This window comes from Crocodylus siamensis, chromosome 2 (genome assembly GCF_052110815.1).
Source record: "Crocodylus siamensis isolate JL-2025a chromosome 2, ASM5211081v1, whole genome shotgun sequence".
Classification (NCBI taxonomy): Eukaryota; Metazoa; Chordata; order Crocodylia; family Crocodylidae; genus Crocodylus; species Crocodylus siamensis.
The window spans coordinates 229,499,777-229,524,810 of NC_143396.1; the positions used below are offsets into that span (position 1 = coordinate 229,499,777).

General features: G+C 44.1%; 2 protein-coding genes across 3 annotated transcripts in view; one reads left to right on the forward strand and one right to left on the reverse strand.

Annotated features, from left to right (window-relative positions):
* The window catches only part of TTBK2 (tau tubulin kinase 2), a 206,603-nt gene extending 188,058 nt beyond the window's left edge, over positions 1-18,545 (forward strand). For both annotated transcript variants that reach the window (XM_090033330.1, XM_090033332.1), the window contains 2 exons: positions 4,454-5,742; positions 10,537-18,545. In XM_090033330.1, coding sequence (XP_089889456.1) covers positions 4,454-5,742; positions 10,537-11,005 — 1,758 coding nt within the window. In that variant the 3' untranslated portion in view covers positions 11,006-18,545. The remainder of the gene's footprint in view (positions 1-4,453; positions 5,743-10,536) is intronic.
* Positions 18,546-18,680: 135 nt separating this feature from the next.
* Positions 18,681-24,999, reverse strand: LOC149871826 (uncharacterized). Its single transcript, XM_090033333.1, has 2 exons — positions 24,399-24,999; positions 18,681-23,858 (listed from the first exon to the last, which is right to left on the reverse strand). The coding sequence occupies exons 1-2, from the start codon at positions 24,997-24,999 to the stop codon at positions 23,203-23,205; spliced, it is 1,257 nt and encodes a 418-aa protein (XP_089889459.1). The 3' UTR covers positions 18,681-23,202.
* Between the last annotated feature and the right edge of the window lie 35 nt (positions 25,000-25,034).

Here is a 25,034-nt window from a genome sequence, read left to right on the forward strand (position 1 = left end):
CCAGGGTTTCCTGGTGGATGCTGGGGCTTCTTGCCCTGTGACCAGGTCCACTGCTCCTACCCGGCTCCGCCGCCTGCCTCTCCCCACCAGCGCTCTGCCTCTCCCTGCTTGGTTCTGCCACCTTTCTCTCCCTGGCGGTGTTCTCTGCTCCCTCCCACCTGCCTTTTGAGCAGTCTGTGCTGCTTTTAGGCCTTGTCCCCGGGGCTCACCGATCTGCAGGCTCAGGCAGGTGTGGAACGACCGAGTCTGCGTCGGTGTGTTCTCGCAGCTGCTGCTCGTCCCAGTGCCTGTGGTGAGTATCGGGGCTCGTCAGGCAGGATCCCGGGACATGTTGGGAGGGGGGCTTCTGCCCCCCCCTCACAGACACCAACAGCCCAAGTCTCTTCTTCTCTTCAGGTAAGTGGAAGAGAACTTAGTAAAAGCTCTCTGAATCTCATATGACTTGAATTGCCAAGCACACTGGCACATCATATCAGAAGTATTGCCAAGAGATTAGATACTTCACACAGAAATATTTTGCGAACTTTCTAAACAATGGGGATCATCTCTATAAATCTATCAACAAGAAAAAAAAATGTAGATGCAGTAGTCTGTCAGTTGTCCAGAACCAGGGCATTTGGAGTACAGCACATTTTCCATTACATGGATTAACAGATTTGTTTATGATTTTTTTCTTCTTGTCTTTGTTTGGAAGATAGGCTAGAAAAAATAAAAAGTAGCACTTAACAGTACCCAACATTGGTGAGATCATATAGATCCTACTCTGCTGACCTCCTAATTGTATCTCTCATCTGGGTCATTTCCTTATTCTCTTGTCTTCAAGACCTGCTATAATAAGGACAAGCATTTCATCAAGAATCAGATTCCTGAAATTTCTCAGCCTGTCTTTTGACTGAGAACTTCTGAAACATTAGGGTTTCGGATGAGGTGGACCAAATCATTCTCTTATCTCACAAAGCAGCCTGTTGTCCAAAATCTCTTAGTTGGTATAGTCTGTTTTATGAGCATGACATAGGACTGGAAGGTTTCAGATTTCTGTAAGGTTTTCACAACATTTAGCCCCTGAATTCTTAAAAGATACAGGTATCAATTCCTGGAACCATAGGGAACTAGGGCTTCATGCATGGAGAAGGGTAGCTTTGTTTCTATAGTATCCTATAGAGATCCTCCATATCATTAGTATTAAATTACAATCCATGAGGCAAAGTGGCTTATGGACATTAGGAATGGTGTGTTTTAAACTTTAAGAAAAGGAGTACTTAGAGATGTGATTCATTAGGGAGATCAATTAAAGGGGAATAGGAAGTTGGAAAGTTGTCCCATTTCTTGGTCCTGTTTTCCTGGAATGTAACATCCCATTTTCCTCCATTCTTGTACATTTCTCTTAATGCTCTGAATGTTTCTTAGGTTATTTCTGATTAAAACCCAGGATCTGTGCAGTAGTAGACCAGTCATAAAAATTTTCAATGCTTACTTTATCTTTGTTTTTGATGACTGGGTCAATATAGTACATATAAGACCTCAGAAAACATTTGAATTTTTCCTTGAATCCTGAAGTGAGATAGAGACTACCACTTAAAATGAAGGTAAAGTTTCCTTAAGATAAATGAATCAGACTGAAATTAGAAAGAAGAGGACTGTACCCTTGAAGATGTAAACACTTTTCAATTTGATTGGTTTTCAACATGCCATTCTGATTCAGTGAACAGGAGAGTAATGGGGACCATACTGTATTGATCCAGTCACTGAAAGCAAACTAGCAGGTAAATGAGAATACCTTTTGCTGCCAAGGATTCTAGACACCTAGGGGCTTTGTTGCACATTAATTTAAAGCAGCTCTTGGAGCTCTTAATCCCTGAATTGTCCACATATTAACACCTGAAACTAGTTTTAAGCACACTTTAGATGACTTAGTCATGCCATTCCAGGGAGGTGCGTCTTTCATCTGTGTTATACAGTTCATGTTCCATTAATGTGTGGCCACTCCCCACAGGTGAACCACCCAAGTTGCAGTCCTTCAAAATCCTAGTATGCAGTGTCTTCTCTCCAATCCTCCTGTTGTGTGGACAGACTTTCCACCCCTGAACTTTACTGCCTAGGACCATGGCGTGCTGGCATCAAGCCAACTCCTCCACCCATCCCAGGTGCAACCACATGCAGTCAGCCTGCAGAGCACATGCCAGCTAGCCAGGTTGCAGGACATGGACAGGCCCAGGAGTAGGGTCTAGAGGCTCAGGGAACAAGGTAGGGGGCCAGATAGGGTCCCCATGAGCTGGGGTTTCCTTCCCAGGGCAGGGTCAGTATTTCCCCCCAAAATGCCTTCCTTACTGCTCCCACCTCCCAGAGACCCCAGGAGGCACAACCAGGACCCCCACCACACTGCAATTCCAAATCCCAATGTATTAAAATAGCAACAACAGAAGCAGCGGGCAGACAGGCAGGTTAACCCTTCCCTGCCTGTTCCCTTGGTACTGACAGTGCAGGCAGCCACAAGTAAGTAATGCTACAGGGGCCATGGGAGACAGGAAGCAGGGAGGGATCCCTAGGGGGTAGGGGGTGAAGGGGAAGCCTGGAATGGGGTTGTTGGGGGGAGGGGTGGGGCTGGGGAGAAAGATTCTTACCTTTCAGCCCTCCAGGCTCCTGCTGGCCTGAAGTGCAACTGCTCCAAATTCGAGCTAGCTCTAACACCTATCAATGTCTGTGCAGCTCACAGGATAAGGTGTAACAAGGCCCTAAGTGGAAAAAGCTACTGCATAGTCATTCCCAGTTGGAACAGCTTGGGATTTCAGCTACCTTCCTCCTTTCTAGTTATTTCTTCACTTTCTCCTTCTACACCCAGTGAAAATTCAATTTTTTGTACCTCAGCAGGAGGAGAAGAGATGTTCATCCTTTCTACTAAAATCTTACCTTCACAAAGCAGTGGTGCACTAAGACCAGCTTCGCAAGTGTAAAGTCCTGTTACTAGGTGACTAACAGAAGGCAGAGTAGATTTGCACTTTTGTAGACTAAGTCAAAGATGTATAGCGTAAATTTCATAAGCAGAGGGCTACTTCATCAGATGCTGTGAAGGGGCTGCAGGAGGCAGAGCTGCTAAATAGAAAGCTGTGATTAGAATACAAAGGTAGGGAATTTGAATTAATGATTAGAATACAAAGAGTAGGGCTGCTTTCTGTTTGGTAGCTCTACTTCCTGCGGTCCCTTCACAGCATCTGATGAAGCAAGCCATCCGCTTTCAAAAGCTTATACTATACATTTCTGATTTAGCTGGTCTTTAAAGGTGCAAATTTATCCCACCTTCTGCCTGATTTCAAACTAACACAGCTGGCTACCTCTCTTTAGCTTTTTTTGAACCACATCCCATAGCCTAAGATTTAAATATGGATTGATAACCTTAAATTTTAGGGGCTTAAGAAAAGCAGTGTAATAAATCACAGAATGATGTGGCTATTTTTTCCTTAACACAAATAACATCAGTTTCTGTAACTTCAGTTTTGTGACGCAATATGGCTAATGTTTCTTGTGGTGTTTCTGTAAATTACTTGTGTCAGCTGAATGTTGTGCTTGAAGGCAAACATGAGCCTATAGCGATAGAAGTCCCTGCTTACATGATATTGTTAAAAATTAACAAAAAGAATGAATCTCAGTACAGCTGTTATATATAGTTTTTCCAGGATTGTTCATGTTGCTGTCAGCTCCCAGTGTCTTTTTGGCGCTCACAGAAGTAGATTTACTATAGCTAGTATTAACTGAGTTATTTGTCCCCAGGACCTAACAGTTGAGTCTGATTTTATGAACCAATGGTATCATTCTGTTTGATACTCTAAAAGCACATTGAGCTCTGTAGAGAACTTTTACTGCAGCAAGTTCCAGTGGCACCCGTTGTATAACACTGCAGATTCCATGGCAGCAGTGAAAGTGGCTGCAATCAGTTTCCCCTTCCCACAGCAAAGAATCCAGGAGGATTTTGTGGCCATCATCAAGTTGCAGTCATCAAATTTCCTCTTCTTTCATTCCTGACTGCACAGTTTGACAGTTTTTACAGTAGTGTGCACTTCTGACAATTTTACTTTTAATGTGAATTTAATGCCTAAAACTTCCCCCAAAAAATATGCACAATATTGTGAAAATAAAATATAAAACTTAAGAACCAGCTTCAGGAATAAACTATTCTCTGGCAGGATTCTTGATGATGGTCACCTTTTTTGACAGAGATCATTTTTGTTTTCACAAGGGAGACACCACACATTTTGTCCCAAGGTAGTGGAGGTTATTATTTGCTAATTCTTTTTATGAAATGCTGTTTATGAAATTAGCTAATTTTATTCTGTTATTTGAACATGATGATTGGCAGAAACAGGAAAACTTTGAACATGCACTGTATTCTAACAAATGTAATCTAGATAACATGGTATTCCTCAGCTTTTCATCTTTTTCCTTTAATTTTCTATTATAGATAACCATACTCAGGCCTTCAGTGGCATCCACCCAGTCTGCTTCTGAGAGCTTTCATTATGGCCACCAGCTAGAGAAGAGAAACCGGGACAGTCAGCCTATGGAACACACTGTGGAACTTTCTTCTCCTAAGGAGAATTTTCTTGGATTGATAGTGACAGACAGTGCACTTCCAAATAGTGCCAGCAGACCAGATCTGGTGCTTCAGTTAGACCATATCAGCCAGGAGGGGCTTGTGAGAAAAGAACATGTCACAGAATGTGTCAAATTCATAGAATATGGCCAAAAGGATGTACTTGAACAAAATAGCAGGAGGCACAAAGAGGAAGACCCTGAACATCTCCCTGTAAAATCTGAAGAAGAAAGGCTTCCCATCATTTCTGAGGATGCCATTGAAATACTAAGCAAAGGGCAGAATTCTCCTCCACTAGGAAACTCAAAATCTGTAGAGGAGGAACCTCCAGCCACTGCTGAACCTGATGAAGAATCAAAGCCAAGGACTTCTTGCTTGGTGCCAAATCAAGATGCAGACCTTGAAGTTCTGAAATCAACAGGAGCTGAAAGGGTGGATGTTGTTCCATCAAGAGTTATTGGCCCTTTTGCTGACAGAGAAGGAAAACAAATAGTGGCAGTGCAGGAAAATGGTTTCCATGATAATGAGGAAAATGATAGTGCTGAAGACTTGAAATGCCACCAAGTGGCGCTTACTACTTTTTTGCACCAGGAGGGCAAAAGAGAGAAAAATGCCCCCAAAAATGGAGAACTATTTCATTGCATTTCAGAGAATGAGAGTTCTCATCAGTCCAAGAAAGACTTAGTTAGATCACCCTTTGTGTTCAGGCAGAGTCGCATACCGGTTTTAGCACAAGAGATAGACTCGACATCAGAATCCACTTCTCCTGTGTCAGCAAAGGAAAAACTTCTCCTAAAGAAGGCACATCAGACAGACTTGGTCAGGCTACTTGTGGAAAAGAGACAGCTTAAATCCTTCCTTGGTGACCTCTCAAGTGCCTCTGATAAGTCACTGGAGGAAAAAGTGTCTGCTGCTCCTGTACCATTTTCTGAGGATGAAGTCTTATCCTCTTTTTCTAGACTGACATTGGACTCACATATGGGCAAGCAAGGTGAGGATGGCTCTTTGTCACCCAGTAGCCCTCAGTCCAGAAAAAGCAAGATTCCACGGCCAGTGTCCTGGGCTACTACTGATCAAGTCACCAGTTCAAGCTCAGCTCAGTTCTTTCCTCGGCCACCACCAGGAAGACCACCACCAAGACCTGGGGTAGAAGCCAGGTAATACAGCCAACCTAGAAATGGTCTTTAAATATTTTACTTTAGAGTTGTTTGGAATAAGTTTGCAGTAAGCAGTGGTGATGGCCCAGACCTTCTGTTATTTGTAAACCCATTTCTTTTTAAAGTACTGGTTTTGAGTTATGTGAGAAATACCTTGACTGGTTAAAAAGAACTTTAGCTTAAACACAGATGTTAGACACTTGCAGTACTTTAGAGTGTGACAGAAGGATGTTGCAGTCTCCCCACTGACCTCTCTAACAGACGAGCAGAATTTTAAAATGGCTGTCTATAGTTAAATCTGTATTCAGAAACATAATTGAAAATGACCTGATTTTAAGTAGTGCTGAGCACTTACAAAATTCATTGAAGTCAATGAACCCATTGAAGTCAATCCAGTGTAGGTCAATTACCTTTGGGCCCCTGTGAATAGACAGCCATGATCCTGTTTCTTGTGTGTCTAGACTAGGGATGGGCAAAATACAGCCTGCAGGCTGAATCTAGCCCACTAGGTGATTTCATCTAGCCTGAGGGCGGGTGCCTACCATTTCACTGTATCCAGCCCGACCCTGGGCTGCTCCTTCTGTACTTGTATGGGACTGAGCCCTGTTTACTCCCTCAGGGCACTGCATATTGTGTTCCCACCCTTGCCCACGGGATAGCCCTGACCCCTCCCCCCCCCCGGTAGGGAAGCAGCAGCAGCAGGCAAAGGAAGGGTGGTGGTGGTGGTGGATGAGCAGAAATAGTGGCAGCAGTGGCTTTTGGGGAGTGGGAGGGAAGCAGTGGTGGGCGGGAGTGCAGCAGCAGTGCGGGGCCCACACCAGCTCCCCAGGCCCAGGGCCAGTAGTGGCCTAGGGTGGGGTGGCAGGAGCACAGAGCTTGGGCCAGTGGGGGCACAGGGTCTGCCTGGCTCCGTTGCATAGAGCTCCCTGGGGCTCGCATGCAGTTCCCAGGTACTCCACCTAAGCTGTGTGCCTATGGGGAGATCCCCATGTGATGGAGCCAGTGACCCAGCCCCACTCGTTGCCATGTTCAGGTCATGCGGGATGGCGAGGAGCTTTGTGCTTTGCAACTGGGCTGGCTCTACCCCTCTCCCTGCTGGACCCCATTACTTGCACCATTGGCTTCATCATGTGGGGCTACCCCCTGGTGGTGCAAGACTCAGGTGGAGAATCCTGAAACTGCATGTGAGCACCATGTAATGGAGCCAGCAGCCCAGCCATGTGCCATCCTGGGGCTTGTTGTGACTGTGCACCACCAGGGGGCTCCACCTGCTGTGAGCCATGAGTGCCCTAAGGGCCTGCTACCTGCTGCTGCCATTGGCAGCAGGGGCTGTGTGTAATTGGGGGGGGGCATGTCTGAGGGGGCATGTTTGTGTACACCCTACTTTACACACACACACACACACACACACACACACACACACACACACACACACACACACACACACACACACACCCTTTCCTCTGCACGCAACCCACAACCCCCCACACCCACAGCCTTCCACAAACCCCATACCCACCTACTCTCTCTCACACACACACACACACACACACACACACACACACACACATATCCCCCCACACACATACCCCCCACAAACCCCATACCCACCCATCATAGGCAATGTGTAGGGGGGCACGTGCTCCCCCTGAGATTGGCTGCTGCTGAAACCACTGCTGGCTTCTGCGGGCAGTTGCCACCTGCACCCGCCCCCCCCCCCCCACCAACGCAGGCAGCGGTGGCTCTAGGCAGTCCTTGCTTGCCAACACTGATGCTGGCAGCTGCAGGTGGTCCTTGCTTGCCACTTGCTGCTTTGGTGTCCCCCCAGTCTCAGGAAGCACCAGTCATTCATGCCACCCATCTACACCCACAGAACCTCATACTCAACCCCACTCACACATGCATACACCCCCACATATTCCCTCTCACACACACAGCCACCCTCACAAAGCCCATCCCCACTCACCCATATTCCCTCCATCCCTCTGCCCCCCCCAATATATAAGAGTAAGACTTCATTTTGAGCTATTATGCAGTTGCCTCTATACACACTAGTCAAACACACAAATTGGGACAAAAATATTTTTTGAAATAAAATATTCTATAATAGATGTTTGATTTTTAGTACATAATTGAATTTTTTTTCTGGGTCCAAGATTGCAATCTCCCCTTCCCAAAAGGAGTACTTCTAGGGACAAGGGGAGGGACTTCCGGGGACAAAGGTCAGGGGTTAAGGGTGGGACTTCTGGTCACAAGATAGCAACCAGGGGGGTGGGCTACCTGTCAAAGGGTGGAGCTACCTTTGTACCCCTCAACAGTTCACCAAAACTTGTTAAGCGGCCCTCTAGCCAAAATAATTACCCACACCTGCTCTAGACTACAAGAGTAAGGGAAGCGTTGAGGTCACCAACACTGGAATACCTTTTGAAAGAAATTGGCAAGGCGATGAGGGGACAGGAACATGGCCCAGCTCTTTTCTGTGCTGGTTGGCAGGACTGGTCTACACTACTCCTTTTAAAAGGAGTGGATAAGCACTGTCCTCTTCACACTCCTTCCAGTGTCACTGGACAAGTACTGTCTGTGCACTTTGGCACCTCCATCTAGTATCATCTCTAGTTCCTGTTTATATTGTATTTGTGTATGTGAGAAGCAGGGATCCGGGTTTTCCATTTGCCATGGTAAAACATGGTAAAACATGGATTTTCTCAGGCAAAAAACACAGGAAATGTTGGGTTTCCCTTTGCAGGCTTGCAAAGTTCCAGCCTGCAAGGAGCTGGGGGAAGTGGGGGGAAGGCGGTCAGGCAGGGGGCATCATGTGCAAGAGCACATGCACCCATGCACATGGCTTCCAGGCAGCCTACAGAGCTTCTGCAGGTAAGTCTGGCACAGGTGGGGGTGGGAATTGAAGCCCCCATAGCGAAAGAGGGAGGGAGTTAGGCAGTGCATGGGACTTGGGGCCTGGTGTCAGAATGTGCAGCTGTAGGGCTCAGATGGGGAGCAGGACAGAGCTGTGGGCTGCTTGTCCAGGCAGCAGGGGGAGTGGGGCTGGCTCCCTGCTGCTGTGTGCACTTCTGGGGGGAGGCATGGGGGCATGTTCCCCCCCCCAGATGTGTGCGTGGGGTGAGGGCTGGGGCGGGCCGCATGCTGTGGACTCGGAGCTCCATAACCAGCTGCCGTCCCCCTGAGGCCTCTGCAGCCCAGTGGGCGGGACCCAGCATGGCAGTGCAGAACAGGGTGGGGCAGGAAAGCTCAATGCCACCACTACTGGGAGTCCCTTGCTGTCATGGCAAGGTTCCCCGGCCCACCTGGCAGCAGTGTGGGTGGCAGTGCAGAGGGCACCTGGCTGTGGCAGCACAGGGTTTGTGGCAGTAAGTCATGGTCCTGCTTCTCCCTGCGACACTAGATCCTGCTTGCTGGTAGGGCTGTACGAAATACCATAGTTTTGTTTTGATGTCCGTTTTGCCATTTCAAAGGGACAGTGTTCATATTGTCATTTCGTTTTGTTTCAAAGCACTGTTCAACTTTGTTTCATTGAAACTTTCGCTGTTTCAACGCGTTTTGATGTTTCACCCATAGGCTATAATGGGGAATCATGAAAATGCCTAAAATGTTGTCATTTGTTGCCTGATTCAGATGCAAATTGTAGGGATGGTATCCCCTTCTGAGGACATGAAGCCTGCCAAGTTTCAAGAAGATAGGTACAGAGGCTTCTCAAAAACTGCACCTCAAAGTCTTGAAAGCAAAACTCTAGACACTTGCTGGGAGTGGCAGCCTCTTGTCATCTGGCGCACAGAGCCAGGGGCCTGCACCCCTGGGAGGGCTGTGGGGCTGTGCCAAACTCCTCCTGGGGGTGCAGGCCCCAAGATCTGCACTGGATGAGAGGAGACTGTGCTGCTGCCCGGGACCAGCACTGGTCACAGGCTGCACCCAGCGCCGGGGAAGACATGCTGCCACTGGCCCCAGGCAACAGCAGCAGTCTCCTGTGATCCCAGGCATAGATCTGGGGGCCCATACCCCGGGAGGGTGCACGGCTATGCCAGACTCCTCCTGGGGGTGAAGGCCCCTGGATCTGCACTGGATGACAAGAAGTTGCTGCTGCTGCTTGAGACCAGCGCTGGGCATAGCCTGCATCCAGCGCTGGGCTTCATGGAGCTCAGCCCGGTAATGGGAGGCGGGCACCCAACCCAGCCCAGCCCACAGCCCCATGGAGCTCAGCTCAGCAGCAGGAAGTGGGCAGAGCCAGTGCTGTGGTCTGCCTCCTGCCACTGAGCTGAGCTCCATGGCAGGATCAGGGGGATGTGGGTGGGAATTGAAGGGCAATGGGATGGGCAGGGCACCAGCATATTAGGGCTGCTCAGTGCTGCAAAGCAGATGGGGCTGGGGGGGACAGCTGCAGTTGGACCCACATCCTAGTGAGCAAAGGGGGCACGGGGAGCTCTTATTTTCCATGATAAAAAACCTAAAATCAAACACCAAAAGTTATAAGTATTTATAATTTATTTTATTATAGGGATTGAGGCACTGATTGGCTTCCAAATTGCTTTAAACTTGTAAATATATCAATAAAACATTGTGTTCAGCTGATACCTATGTATATAGTGGCATTTCATTTTAATCATGGAAAAACATGGATTTGGTGTTTTTTAATCAGAGAATTCATGATTCTTTCTGTTTTGGCTAAATCAGAGAATTTGTGATTTTTTTTTAAGCAGAGAAAACCAGGATCCCTGGTGAGCAGTAGTGGAGAAAGCAGAACCAAGTTGTGGAAATAATCTCACTTCATTTCTTTTAAAGGTTACGCAGGTACAGAGTCATTGGGAGTAGCAGCTCGGACTCAGACCTTATCTCTCGTCTGGCTCAAATCCTTCAGAATGGATCTCAAAGACAAAGGAGTTCCACCCAGTGTAAGAGTCCAGGATCTCCACATAGCCCCAAAACACCACCCAAAAGCCCCGTCATCCCCCAGCGCAGCCCTAGTGCCTCCCCTAGGAGCTCTTCTTTACCCCGTACTGCCAGTTCTTCACCATCCCGGGCTGGGAGGCCTCACCATGATCAGAGGAGTTCATCCCCACACCTTGGAAGGAGTAAATCACCTCCTAGCCATTCAGGCTCCTCATCTTCTAGGAGATCCTGCCAACAAGATCACTGCTGCAGTAAACCAAGCAAGAATGGTCTGAAAGGATCTAGCAGTTCTTACCACCATTCCCCAAACACTAAAACCCCGACAGGGAAGAGCAAATCCACCAGTAAACTTAGCAGATAGGAACTGGGCCTTGACAGGTGTAAAAGCCTCCTCCTAAATCTGATGCATGTTGTGTCTGTGTACTGTGTATTTAAAAAAAAATCAAAAAAATCAATGTTGAATCCTCGCTTTCAAAAGAAAGTAACCATATAATAAATTCCTTATGACAAGACATACTGTATAAATGAGTGGCCAGGCATTGCCTAAAAGTACTGTTTTGTACAGGCAGCAAGCAGATCGGAGGGTGGGAGAGGGAGGGGGGAAGAGGACAGAGTGTCAGGACAGTCTAAGATATGTGAAACTTTTAAAGTTAAAAATATCTCTAAGGTGAGTGTTTTAAAACTTTTTTTAAAAAATTATTTATTTTTATTTTGCTTAGCTAGGAGAGTTGGCCTAATTAATTAAGGCCTGTCTCAAAAGAATATGTAACAGAACCTGAAACATGAGTTTTTATTTCTACATTGATACCACCACCTCTAAGACGGGGACTGCTGAGGCCTGTATTTGTAGAATTTTAAATAAGCACATTATTTGGACAACTGATATTTCTGATTTGCACATCTTTTCAGTGTCAGGCTGTGCATGTCTTTTTCCAAGTCAGCTCAGTGCCTCTCCTGTTCTCCCTCTCCCGTGGCACACGTTTCCCTACCTAAAAAAATAACAAACGTTACCCCTTCTTTTACACTGATGACGTTTTAAAAATGAATGTTAGCACTTCCCAGAAGAGTTTTTATAGCAATATTTTGCAGGGCATTAAGAACTTAATCTTCAATTGTACAAACTTTGCCTTCCAGCACCATGTGCTCCCTCCTGGCATGCATCCTGGAAGCATTAATTCCAGTCTGAGATCTGGATGAAGGAAGGAAAAGTCTGCACCCCAGAGGATGGTTGCAGATTTACAGTATTGTGCAGTATATGTTAGGTCAGGTGTGTGGTAATTGTTTACATGCTTATTTACTTACAAGAGAGTGCCCTTTTTCACAATAGTAATGGTACACTTCAGCCATTTGGCATTATTCACAATGTCACTCTCAACATCAAACTTGGAATAACAATGTTGAGGAGGAATTGAGACAATTACAAACTCTGATTAACATTTTACCTTATAATTCTAGTTCATAAAGATGAAATGTAGGTTGTTTTTAGGGCTAAAAGGAAAGTGCAGGATCTGTAGACTTTGGGGGCTTATAGTTGAGCAAATAGGCCTTCACTTCGATCTCTTACAGAGTCTGTATGAGAATGTTTGGCATCAAAACCATAAAGAAAACAAATCTTAGACAACTTCCTTGGTGTCATTCTTGTCTTCCTCTTGCCCATATGTCCCTGAGAAGCTTTGTGTCATTGTCTGTGGAATAAAGTCCATGGTATTTAATTGCCCCAAACAAACTTTATTTAATGTCTCTTAATAATCACTCATGCTGTAGAGGATCGTTGTAGGACACTTAGAGGTACAGCAGCTTTTAATACATTCAGAAATGGAACAGTAGGTCAGAATAGTAAAACTCAGAGGTGTAAGCATAAAAAAGATGCAGCCAGCATCCCTAATACTATGTATCTCAGAGATGCTGGATGCATGGGAACCTTGTTAGTTACTGATCTGCTTGCTGTAGTCATATGCCTCTTCAGCCAGCATCTGTGCTTTTTATTTAACCTCTGTTTGCTGCCAAATGAATACCTTTGGATTCAAAAGGGAATATTCCTTCTCTGAGCTAACACGTCTCTAATGCTGCATCAAAGCTATCCTGGAGCTGCACTGAATTTCACTTGTTCTGTCTGATTGTGTTGGAATTTTTTTATTAACATGTATATTGTTTCCGTAAGTAATGTAGCACAGTGTGGAACCTTAATTTCATTCAGGTTTCAAGCACTACAGAGGAATGCAATAGGTAGGATATACCTGCTTTTTTTGAAGAAACTGTACCATTGGAAAGGCCTATTTCTTTGTATTATATTGTATAATAGGTGCTATACTAATAATTGCATGTCCTCATGGTAAATTATATAATATAAATATTTATAAATATATATATATATACATATATACATATGCTTATATAAACTTGCTTACTCTTTCTCATTCTTCATTTGTAATTTATGGACCATAACTGATGCAGTTCTGATTCTGTTGTGTGCCTGAATCTCTTGACATTGCATCTCCCATTTCCTGAAAACAGTTGTCTGGCATGCACAAAGTCTAACAGCCATCATGCCTCGGTATGGGATTGAAGGGTTGGTGATTTCTCAGCAAGCCAGTGTTTTGCCTTGCAGCATTTCCTCTTTATTTATATTTTTGTGTGTGTGTCTCTGTGTGAAACAGGAACAGTGACTCAAAGGCACTGTATCTTTGATTCCGAGATAGGATTTGTGATTACTGGTTTTTATTTTACCATGTGAGTTTTACATCTCCAGTATTGCTTATGACACAGGAGCAGTGCTAATTAATGAATATCTAACGGATAAAACTGACAAAAAAATGAATCCCTTTATGATTTCTTAACTTATTTATTTCTGGTACACAGTAAAGAGAGTTGCATCCCAAAATACACATCTTTCGCCAGGGCCTGCATATACTGCTTCCTAAGGCAGTTCATGTTTTTCCTCTTTTTTTTTTTTGAAGAGCATTCACTGTGGTCTTTAGGATCTCTTTCTTTCACTGAGGTTGTTTTTGCCATGGACTTTACTGGGGGGCAGTCCAGGCTTTACGGCCTTCCCCTGTATGGAAATTAAAGTGTTTCTGGATCCTGACATAGTGGTGTCCAGAAACAGGCAATCACCATTATTGTAGGAATATAAACATAATATATAAAGAAGCTTTTTACTACTTTCTTCTTGAAACTAAAGATACCATTGTTGCACATTATTCCCCAAACCCCAGAAAATGTAGGTGTTGTCAAAATACATTAGTACACTTGCACTTCCTGCCAATGACAAGAGTGGAAGTAGGTCAGACTGGGGATAAAAGTTAAAACCAATAATGGTTATTTCAGTACAATGCATGGAAAAGAATAACATGTTCCTGATAGTGGCATACTACAGATTTGGGTGACCAGCACTGATTCAGTAGCTGGTTAGAAAGCCATTGAATTGCTAATGGCAGCAACATTACATGTTTGTTCTATCCTATCCTGTACTCTTCCCCTTCACTCTACTTTTTGGATTATGTGGTACCTTTTTGCCCCATTAAGTTCACAAAATGTGGTATTATGAATTAATTTAGCCATTAGCATATGAAACTGCAATAATAATCAAGCCTGATATCATTGTTACCCTTGTAATATTTTAGGGGCCTCTCTCATCATCAAGGACCCTATAAAGAATTAATGCCAGCAATTTAAACATTATTATTATGCATTTAACTCCAATTGTTTAAAACATAAAAGGATAAATCATTGGTCACTTTTCAAACTGAGTAAATGGCTTTGTGGAGGGGACCTATGCAAGACAGGCAGACAGAGAGAGAGATTCCTTTCTAGGTTTGAAAGCAGTTGTAGTCTATTCTGCATAGGCTGCAGTAGTTTACACACAGTTCTTAGTCAGTGGAGGCTGATGACGCCCCCTCCTTCCATTTATAATCTCCAGTTACGTAGGAGCACCTGCCATGGAGCTGTGATATACAAGACTTGAAGGCTCCTTCTGCAGAATTTCTCTTTAATGTCTCCCATGTGCTCCCAAACTGTGGCAATTCTCCTAATGTTGGAGGTGTTTCTACCCACATGAAGTCTAGGCAGAGGACAGAATTTGCCCCTTCCTGCATGGCCAGTGCTTTGGAGCATTTTGATACAGCTGTCAGTATGGGTCCCTTAATATATTAAGTACAATAAAACCCAACAACATATGATACTTCACTCCCAAACAACAGATTTTTGTGCTGCTATTTTGCACAACTGAGTGTGTTTAGTTTACAGTCTTAAAAATGTACAGTAGTATTGGTAAAATCTTTTAATGGTATAAATTGACACTATGTCTAATTATAAGAAAAATCCTGCCCTAACCTGAAGAGTTATATGTTGTGCTAGAGTTGACAGAGAGTATTGCCACTAGAGCAGGACAGGATGGCTTAAGGTGGGCATGGGTAATATGCTGCTAGGTTCACACTGCTGCTCTAAGAAAAGAGTGTTTGGCTCTGCTGCAGTTACAAGCTGGAGGTCCCAATAGTCAGCAGTCACCTTTGGGAACTTGCAGGACAGAATCTGCCCATGTTGTTTGCATGGGTGAGAAGCTTTTAATGCCTACACCTCACAGAACACTCGTGTGCCACAGGGCAACATCTTGTCCAATGTGTTTTAAGATGTGCTTGAAACCACTTTTAATTACGATCTGAGTTCTAAGAGCTGCATTGCTAACATAGCTTAGGGTTATGTGACGTAAACTATATCAGGGGAGATATTAAACTTGGTCTTTTGAAGGTAGTTCATAAAAATGTGTGGGAATGGCTTCAGTCATTGCATCTTTGTTCATTGCAAGTTTGTTAGACTTCAGCTGCTAGAGTTATTTGAGGCCTTAGTGTACTTTCATTTATTCTAAATTCCTCTTTGAACTTACCAGTCTTCAGCTCTGGCATAATTCCACCACTGGCCCTCTTCCAAATGACAGGCCTGATCCTACAATCCTTTCTCTGGCAAAATTCTCATTCTTTATACATCATGTGGAAATGACTGGGCTGTAATGCTGCTAAGAGTGTAATTCTTTTCCTGTAAAGAAGAATGTGGGCAAGGCTAGACTGTACACTACATTTCTTTTTCCTGTAAACATGTGGCCTTTTCCATAATGAATTGTTCCTTTTTACCACTGTACTAGAGGACATGACTTTTGGTAGCAGTGTCAATATAACAATGAAGAGCTGCCAGAGGATGATTATTTCCGTTTCTAAAAAAGTACGTTAGAGGCAAAGAACTAGATACGTGCCTATATTTTTAAAAATATTTCTTTCCTTTTGTTTCACTTAAAAATATTGTTTTTACATTTCCTCGTTGTGATAGACTGAACCTTCCAAAAATGAATTGGAGGAATACACCAATTGGTTTCCTGTCACTAGCGTATAAAATAATACTCTTGTTTTCTTACAAAGCTAATCTGTGAGGAGGTGCTGAATGTCCTCACCTTCTGTTGACTTCAGTAAGAGAGGGCATTCACCTTGCAGGACTGGGCACAAAAGGTACACTTTATTGTTCAGATGACTAGTTCTTTATCTATGCTTCCACTATCCACAGTCGGCAGCCTGGAATTTAACCAACCTGTAGCATTTAACCATGCCTCCTGTATTTAATGGTGCTTAAAGATTTGAATGGTCCTTGCTATTACTACAACTTGTAGCGCAGTACCTAATCCTTTCTTGTACCTTTTTGGGGCATACACAAGGAATGCTTCTACAAGTTGCCCCACATCACCATAGTGATGCACTGTGGCACACTACAGTGACATAGTGATCACACATGGGTCTACAAATGATCATCAGCTACATCACTGTAATGTGCTCCTGTTTTAGTGCACTGCTATGGTGACATAGTGGCTAAATCAAATTGTGTGCTGTGTGCACAGTGCAGTATGAGCAGTTACTGCTCAATGCTTTAGCACCTCCAAAAGTACTAAAGTATAGTGCCATAGCAACATTGCCATATGGCAATATGTGGATGCACCCAATATAAGTAAACTAGACAGAGAACTTTGCTTTTAGTTAGATTTGCAAATGCATTTGCAATTTTCAGTAATCAGTAACTTTGGAAAAGGGACAGAGATTCATTTTTTTTGCTGAGAATGACATAAGGACAGGTCTTATGGGCCATGGATCTTAAGATAATGCATAGGTACATACAGTTTACTTTAAATGTTCTTGACTTCCTACCTGAAAATCAGTCTTACTCCCCACTCACCTTTGAAAAAAAAAAAAGCCAGTGAAATAAAGGTGAGTGAATTGTGCAATGACTTCCTAGGTTTATTTAGCATGCTTTCTGAAGCAGAGGTGCTTGTATGATCACAATGACAGCATGCTTTAAATCATTTGACTTTTACTATTAGTACTCATATCTCCCTTTAAGAAAAAAATAAGTTTATCTTTAGATCCTGTATGTTAACTTGGTGATTACACCATCAATTCAAATTTTAATTGAGTTTGTTTTTCATTCATTATTAATAACAAAGTGTCTCCTAACAGCAATGGCAAAACCCCTTTATTTGAGACCCTTTCAATGTAGTTTCCAGTTGCCACTCACTTTCCAAAATACTTAGCATGTATGTGGGACAATTGTGGGAATGACATAATGTCCTTTCGGGAAAGCTCTTCATTGAGGGATGGGATATATTCATAAATAGTCATGCAGGTATGAAAGAAAATTCTAAACAAAAAGTTCAGGCATGGATTTGAACTTTCTCAAGATTTCATGGTTTGGGAGCCTCTGCTTTGGTTCAGAATCCATCTTTCATTAGGGCTGCAGAACAACATTGAACTTAAATATAGCACTTTTAACTGCCAATGCCAAAATAAATCTTTTGTTTATGCACACATGAATTTGTGGATCCAGATGTTTTGTTTCTTTGGCTTTCACTAGTACCGTTTTCCAATAGACTTTGGTTTATGTAGTATATTTTACTACAACTTCTGTTATTCCTGCCTACATGTACCTTAGGTCCTGGGCTTGTCTTTCTGTTCTCCAACAGGTGAAACTCTTATTGAAGTCAACAGAGGTTTCTGCCTTTAGGGGGCTGAAGGAATGGGCCTATTCTGAAGACATCATATTTACAGTTACGGGTTATTTTATCAGAAAAATTAGTATTTGTTTTGTGGTCGCAGTGCAGGTTCTTGCTTTTTCTTGTCTTGTAGCAAATATTGCTGTAAAGCAGTCATGTTGTGGCCAGGCATGCAGTCTTTTCTGAAGTATCACAGATGAACTCCTCGCATGAGGTGCTGACCATCCACAACTCTAGTGGAAGTTATTGTGAGTTGCAGCTGTTCATCTCCTTTTGGGACCAGTTCATCTGGGACCTAACCAGTACATACATGTTCTAAAGTCAGGAAAACATGCACCTCTCATGAAGTACAATGTGATGGGCCTAATCTTTCCACACCTCAGCTCTCCTAAACCCACATCTACTGCATAACAGAACAAGATCATCATGGTTTGACACCAAGAGAATACTTTTTTCTTTAATTTTACAGAGACCCCTTTCCCCTTTCTGACAGAATTGCAGGATCGGTTATCCAGCAATCTTCCCTGGACCCTCGAACTTACTTGGCTAGGTGGCAAGGTTCTGAAGTCTTCCTCTGACTTGTGATTCTTCCATTAAATCAACCCAGACAGGCTGCTATGCAGTTGCTGGCAGCTACTAATTTTTCAGCTGCTTTCATACAAGTATTCAGTTCAATAAACTAAGGAAATCACCAGCAAAGCGTTGAGACAAGTGCTGAACTTTGGAATCTGTGAACTGATGGCTGCTTATTGAAAATCTCTGGGCAATACCACATACCATGAAAATCGGTGCAGTAACTAAAAATAGAATGTTAATTGAATATGATAAAAATATTTACTTAAGGATAAAATCTGTGGTGTAACTCATCCAGGTGGAAACTGTTCCCATACGGTATTTGTTACCACTGTGAGTGGCAAGTGTTGGGAGTCCTCCAGGCTTTTTTTGCCCTTCACTCATGTTTCCCTCCCAACCACATAATCTCCCACCCCCCAGGAAAATCTTTTATAAGCCATTATTTTTCTTTTTTTAATTTTGCTCAGGCATCCAGGAACATAAGGTATCGGCAGAAGAGCTATTGCCCTTGTAATGGTCATTTGTACATAAAGGTATAATTTATTTTTTCCATTTGTACCATATCAAGGCTTTGTACAATGTTTTAAGTTCTGTTTTGAAATTATTTTGTATTTTATTTTTATAAACTGGTTCTAAATAAAATATTCATTCAGCATGCAAAACTTCAATCCTTGATTACTTCTCCTGTTTTATAAAGGTCTGGTTGAATTATTTTTTTTCTTGACCATATTTCTTGACTATTATAATTTTTACTTATAAATGGAGCGCTGTACCAGTTGTGGTATATTCCCCCCTCTCCCCCCCTTACACAAAAAATGAGACATTGCTGGTACTACAACAAGCAAAAGTGAGAGGTCTGTATTACAAACTAGAGTGGCTGGATCAAATGGCTCATACTGATTCAGAAGTCTGATACTTTCAAGTTACAGTAGTAAGAGACACTTTGCTGTAGTCCCTGCCCTGTTCCCTCTGTCCAACAGCAGCTGAGCCTTTAGACTCTTGGGCAATTTGCAGTACTGGGATGTGCAGTATTACCAAGCCACTGATTAAAACAATCTTAGTTTTATTACTCCCCCTTCTACAGATTTGTTTGGCAAGATGGGTACAGATTGGCCACCATCAGCAATAGTGGTTATGTTTGCCAGTAACATGCATGCATTTCTCTGTAATTGTTTGAAAGTGCTCTGTTAATTGAAAATCTTACACATTGCAATGTAAATCCATAAGAGGAGAGAGAAATTCCATCAGTTTTGTTGCAGCTTTATTACTATCTAGGTATGCAGTGCTAATAGGCTAGTTGAGGCAAATCAAGTGTCTAATTCTGGTTCCATTAATGAGAGCACTGCCAGTGAATTCAGTTTCCTGTAGCTGGGACAGGTTTTCACCCATTTTTAATGTAAACATATTAAGTCATTTCCCACAACAGGAAACATAAATCAAGAATTCATTTAGTCAATAACACACCCATAACACTATATTTGGTCTTGGTTTAAAAGTAGGAAGGAATTTAACCACATGCTTCAGGAGGAAGGATACATCTATTGCAGGCCAAGATAAATCAGTAGATCAGATGGGTGTGGAAGGGCGCAGCAGCTTTGATGTATGACAATGGAGATCAAAATACTAGAACTGGATAGCTCAGTGAGCTATTTTAGCCCCTTCACTGCTTAACTTGGGTTAATTTGAACTTGATCACAAGGAAAATATTTTAGTTCCAACCCTGGCCCTTGATAAATATTAACTAAATGGCATACTTGCTAGCCTATGCTTAAGAGATCCAGCAATGGAATAAGGAAGCTGCAACAGGTAAAGGTTGAGGTGACCAGTTGCTAACCTGTTTTGTTCATAATCTTTAATACCAAGGGGGCCCCTGTCCACCCATTCTGTTCATTGGGCTTCAGGGGTTGCAGCACTTGATCCAGGAGCATTAACTACTTCTCAATTAAAAAATCCAGTTGTCCACAGCATAGATTTGCACTTCAATATGAGAGCAGCATGATGTATGTTTAGGATTGGCTCTCCCCAGAAACAGTGCAAAGACAGCAATGCAAGTTCAGAAATTAAACCACTGGAGAAATGGCCTCACAAGAATGGTGAACAGGCAAGAATTGGCTACTGTAGCTTGGACCAGCTAAAGCCACTGTCTGGAACACACTTCACTACTCTAACTAGACTGTCACATCAGCATTAATTACAGCTTTGGCTAAGAGACCATAACACAAGTGTAGGCTGCCTTTTTCAGTTAAAAGGAAAATGAACAAAAATGAGAGAATAACCAGTAAGTGCCTAGTCAGGTAGATAGAAATCTTATGTTACTCCTAAGCAATAGGAAACTTCTTATGCAACAACCCGTGTGGGATTTTACCAGTTTAAAGATAAAAATCATTGGTAAGATTGCTCCATGTACTGCCTGTTTGTATGACCTAAACTTCCTAAAAGCCAAAGCTTTCCATTGTGAAAGGACTATACCATACACTAATTCCAATGAAAAATGCACTGTCCATATGACATTGTAAGCTTCTGAGAAATCTGCATGTAATATACTGACTATGCTGGCAGGAAAGAACACTCATTAGCAATATTTTCACTTTGGCTCAGCCAGTAATTAAACAGCAACTGGCAGGTCTTTTAAAAAAAACTATATTAACAGATAGTGAAGTTAACCTTCAAGGGGATTAAAAACATCAAAAGAAAATCCAATGAGCCAGGGAAAGTAACACAATAATCTCCAAAGGTGATGTCACGGTAGTCCTAACTTCAAATATTGCTAAACATTGCTGGTGTTTTATGTCACCTGGTAGAGAGATGCTTGCTTTGTGCTGGTATGGCACAAATTAACCCTTCTTTCAACCACTGATTTACCACTGATTTATTCTTCCCTAGAAGAAAGGGGAGTAATAAGAGCAGTGACTGCTGGAGTGAAGAGTGTTACTGAATAACAAATTGCTCTCCCCTTGCCCTCTTTCTGTAAAATAGTAGGTGGAAGAAATGGCAGCCAGAGAATTTGGATGCGATATATTCTTGCTACTTATATTTTTCCAGCCGTTTTGTTCATGGCTTGGGTGACTTAGTTTTTCTTCAGTAATACCTGAGATTCAGCCCTGCTTGAATCAAAGTGTTCATGAGTATGATCAGACCCTGTCATGATGCTTGCACAGGCTAGGTGAGATCTGCCCAACATGCTCACCTTGAAGTAATTCTTCTCATAGGCTTTAATTTGTGGGTGCTGCTTGGAACTCTTTTAAAGAAGAGTCTTTGCATTACTCCTCCTTATTGTTGGCACCTTTAGCAGCATTTAACTTAAAGGACTTTGTTGGCCTGCAGTTACAACAGGCCATTTCCCTAAACTGCAGAAAATTCAGAACTGACTGCCAAAATACTACCTTCTTACTCCACAGATCCTTGTGCTCTTATCAGGTAGGAGAAGCAGAGTTGGATTCAAGTCCCTCTGTGTATCATCTGTGTTTACTAATTTCCAGTTACAGGATTCATTCCTTTTTGCTCATGCAAAGTAACACTGTAGGCACAATGAGACCTGCAGAACTTGCTTGTATTGGTGATACCTGAGAAGAAAAAGAGCCTAACTGGTATTTCAAATCATAGCATACAACCACGGGATGAAAGAGATTAGTTATTTTTGTTTTCCATTGGGACATTAGAAAAATAAACAAATGTGCCTTTGCTCTTTTTACAGTCACTTTTTTAAGCAGGCCCATACTAAGTAGAGTATTTCCTGTTACATGGCCATGGTTTTTCTTATTTTAATACTCAACCAAATGTAGTCATCCATTAGTTTTGCTTTTTCATCAGGATAAATAACTCACAGTTCTCCCCTGCTTTTATTTGACTTCAAGGGTCCTCCAACCTCTTGCACAGGTACAGGATATGGCATTACTAAACCGTTTCAGCCAGATATGAGTTAGGATTTAGGAGTTCCTTTCCCTTTAGACTCCTCCTGGGGATATAGTTAAGAGAATGGAAGATCTTTAGAAAGATCTTTAGGAAGAAGGAAGGCTTCTTCAAGTGCCAGGAAAGAGGATTGGCTCTGCTGAACCCTAACATCCTTTGTTTGCAGCACATCTACACTTAGTTCTGGATAGTGCAAAACATCAGTTAGGGCTGCCTCTTTGTCATCTCAAATGTTACAGCACTTGGTCCCAGCTTGGATTTACTGAAGACAGAGATTGATCATAACCTGTAATTGCAAGTATTGCTTCATAGTGTGAAAAAGTTTCATTCATTATTTTTGATACACTTTCCCCAAGATATCTGACAAATCACTGCCTTCACTTTTATTACATTAAAGCGAAATGCTTCTGCAGGGAAAGTGTATTTGAGGAGCTGTATTGAACAGTGACCAGATGGAGCAATGCTAGATGAGGAGGGATCAATGGTCTAATTCTATGCCATCCCCAGAGCAGGTAAAGCTGCCAAACCCTTTGTGATGCTTTGCACAGCCTGGGTTTAAGAAATTAGAAATACATCCAGTAGTTTGAAACAGCAGATACTAAATTTAAAGTCAATTATTTTTGCAGTTGGATTTAAAAAACAAGCAAACAACTACACAGCAACTTGTATAACAGATTACACTCCTTCTATTCAGTAACTGCTCTTACCTTTCACCCTACTTTATCGTGCCTTTTATTTTCAAAAGGTCACATTGAGTGACCTTTTGAACCAAAGAGGATACAGACAAGTCTTGGTCAAAATAAATTTGATTTTTTTTTAAAGTAGAAGATGCTGAAGAGAACAGAAGACAGACAGTAACCAACTGCAACACTTAAGAGTTAAGAAATGGGAGACTTGTAGTTAGTGTTTAATGCCACCTACTGTGAAACTTTTCCCACTGGGGGAAAAAAAAAAAAGAGTGGGAGGTAAGTCCAATTTGCTCCATCATAGGCTGGAGCAGAACATAAAACAGCACCTCTAACACCACAGTCACTATTACATGTATTCAAGTTTTAAACATCTGCAAAACAGAAATAGTAGCAGCCATTGGGATGTTCTTTCTTAATGGTTCTCAAAGGGGGTCTGGGAAACTCGGAAGGGCCTGGCTCTTGAGACATAGAGCTGGAACTGCAGCTGCTGCTTCTGCTGCTGCTTCCAGCCACCTGTGCTCTGCCCCTGTCCTCAGCTGGGGATATCTGGGGAGATCCAGGGCTCAGGTACCCAGCTGTGGTCTGAGTGGAGGCAGTGGCATAGGTGGTTGGGCCCATGTTGTTTTTCACATAGACATTTTTGATAGCCACCAGCGTGTGCGCCATAATGCTGAGGCTATTGCTGAGATCTTGTATGCCTTGCTGCAGCAGCCGAAGATTGTGGTTAACATTGTCAAAGCCAGACTGGATCACCTGCATCTGGGTCTGCTGCATCTGCATTAGGTCCTCTTCAGTAATTTCATTTTGGTCTGCCTGGGATCGGCCTTTTGTTTTAGCTTTTCCTTTCCCAGAGGAGCTGCCAGAAGACCCCAGAAAAGACAGTTGTTCCTGGCTGGGTGGAACCACAGCCATGTCCTCTGAGCTTTCTTCTGGCTCCACTACCTTCACTACTATTTCTTCTTTTAGGTTCATCTTGTCAAGACTGGATTGGTGGGATGGTCCGGGGTCCTCAGGAAACCCTAGGGACATGTCAGATGTGGAGGGGAGAGAGAGAGAGAGAAAAAGAAGTCATTGGATATCATTGCTTCCACAATCAATTGTGCTTCTACCAACCCAGCAAACCCTTATGCCAAACCTTGAGCCAGGGTCATTTGTAAGGGGACCCACACTTGTGCTTCCACGGTGCTATGATGAAGAGAACTCCTTGCTTTTAGCACAGGGACTGTCTCCAGGCTGGGTAAGGAATTAAATGTACCCACAGGCCAATTCTGGCACAAGTCTCAGGCTGGGATCACTTCACTACCTGCCCCCTGCCCCGCCCATGCAGAAGCGAAGCTGGTGGAGAGCTCTGCTGTGACAAGGGTACAGGGATTGTCTCCGCTACTGCTTCCTGAAGTAAACCCTCACCCTGCCGCCCACCACCTGGCCCAGACGGGCTCGGGCCATTCCTGCAGTAGCCTGCTGGTCCGAGGGCTGGGGTTGGGGAGAGCGGCAGCACCTTCAGTCCCTCAGGGGCCCGACCGCCGGCCATCTGCAGCCCCCTCCCGCCGGGGACTCACCGAGGTCCAGCACGGAGGCGCCGGGCAGGTCCAGCGTGTCGATGCCGCCCACGATGGGCACGGCCTCGGCGGCGGCGCCGGACAGCAACGAGGCGTAGGCGCGGGGCGCGGGCGGGTGCTCGGGCGGCTGCGGCGGCGCGGGCGGCGGGCAGTCGTCGGGGGCGAGCAATAGGCCGAGCCCGAGGCCGAGCCCGAGGCCGGGCGGCGGCGGCGCGGGCGGCGGGAGGCGGCACAGTTTGCTGCGGTCGCGGCGCTTCAGGTCCCGCCAGCGCTTCTTGAGGTCCTCGACGGCTCGCGGGCAGGCGGCCACGGGGTTCACCTTGTGCCGGATCAACTCCCACACGCGCCGCTTCTGGCCCGGCGACGCGCGGCCCGGGCCGGCCGCGAACAGCAGCTGCTCGTGCTTCAGCACCTGCTCGATCAGCACCTCCGTCTCCGCCTCGTTGAAATTCGCCTTGCGCCGCTTCGGCGAGTCCTCGGCCATCCTCCGCCCGCCGACCCCGGCCCCGGCCCCGGCCCCGGCGCGGGAAGCAAAGACCGCGCATGAGAGGAAAAGACGCGCAAGCGCCGCGCACGCGCCCCGCACCCCGCGTGTTGACATTGGAAGGGGGAGGTGCAAGCCCCACCCCCGTAGGC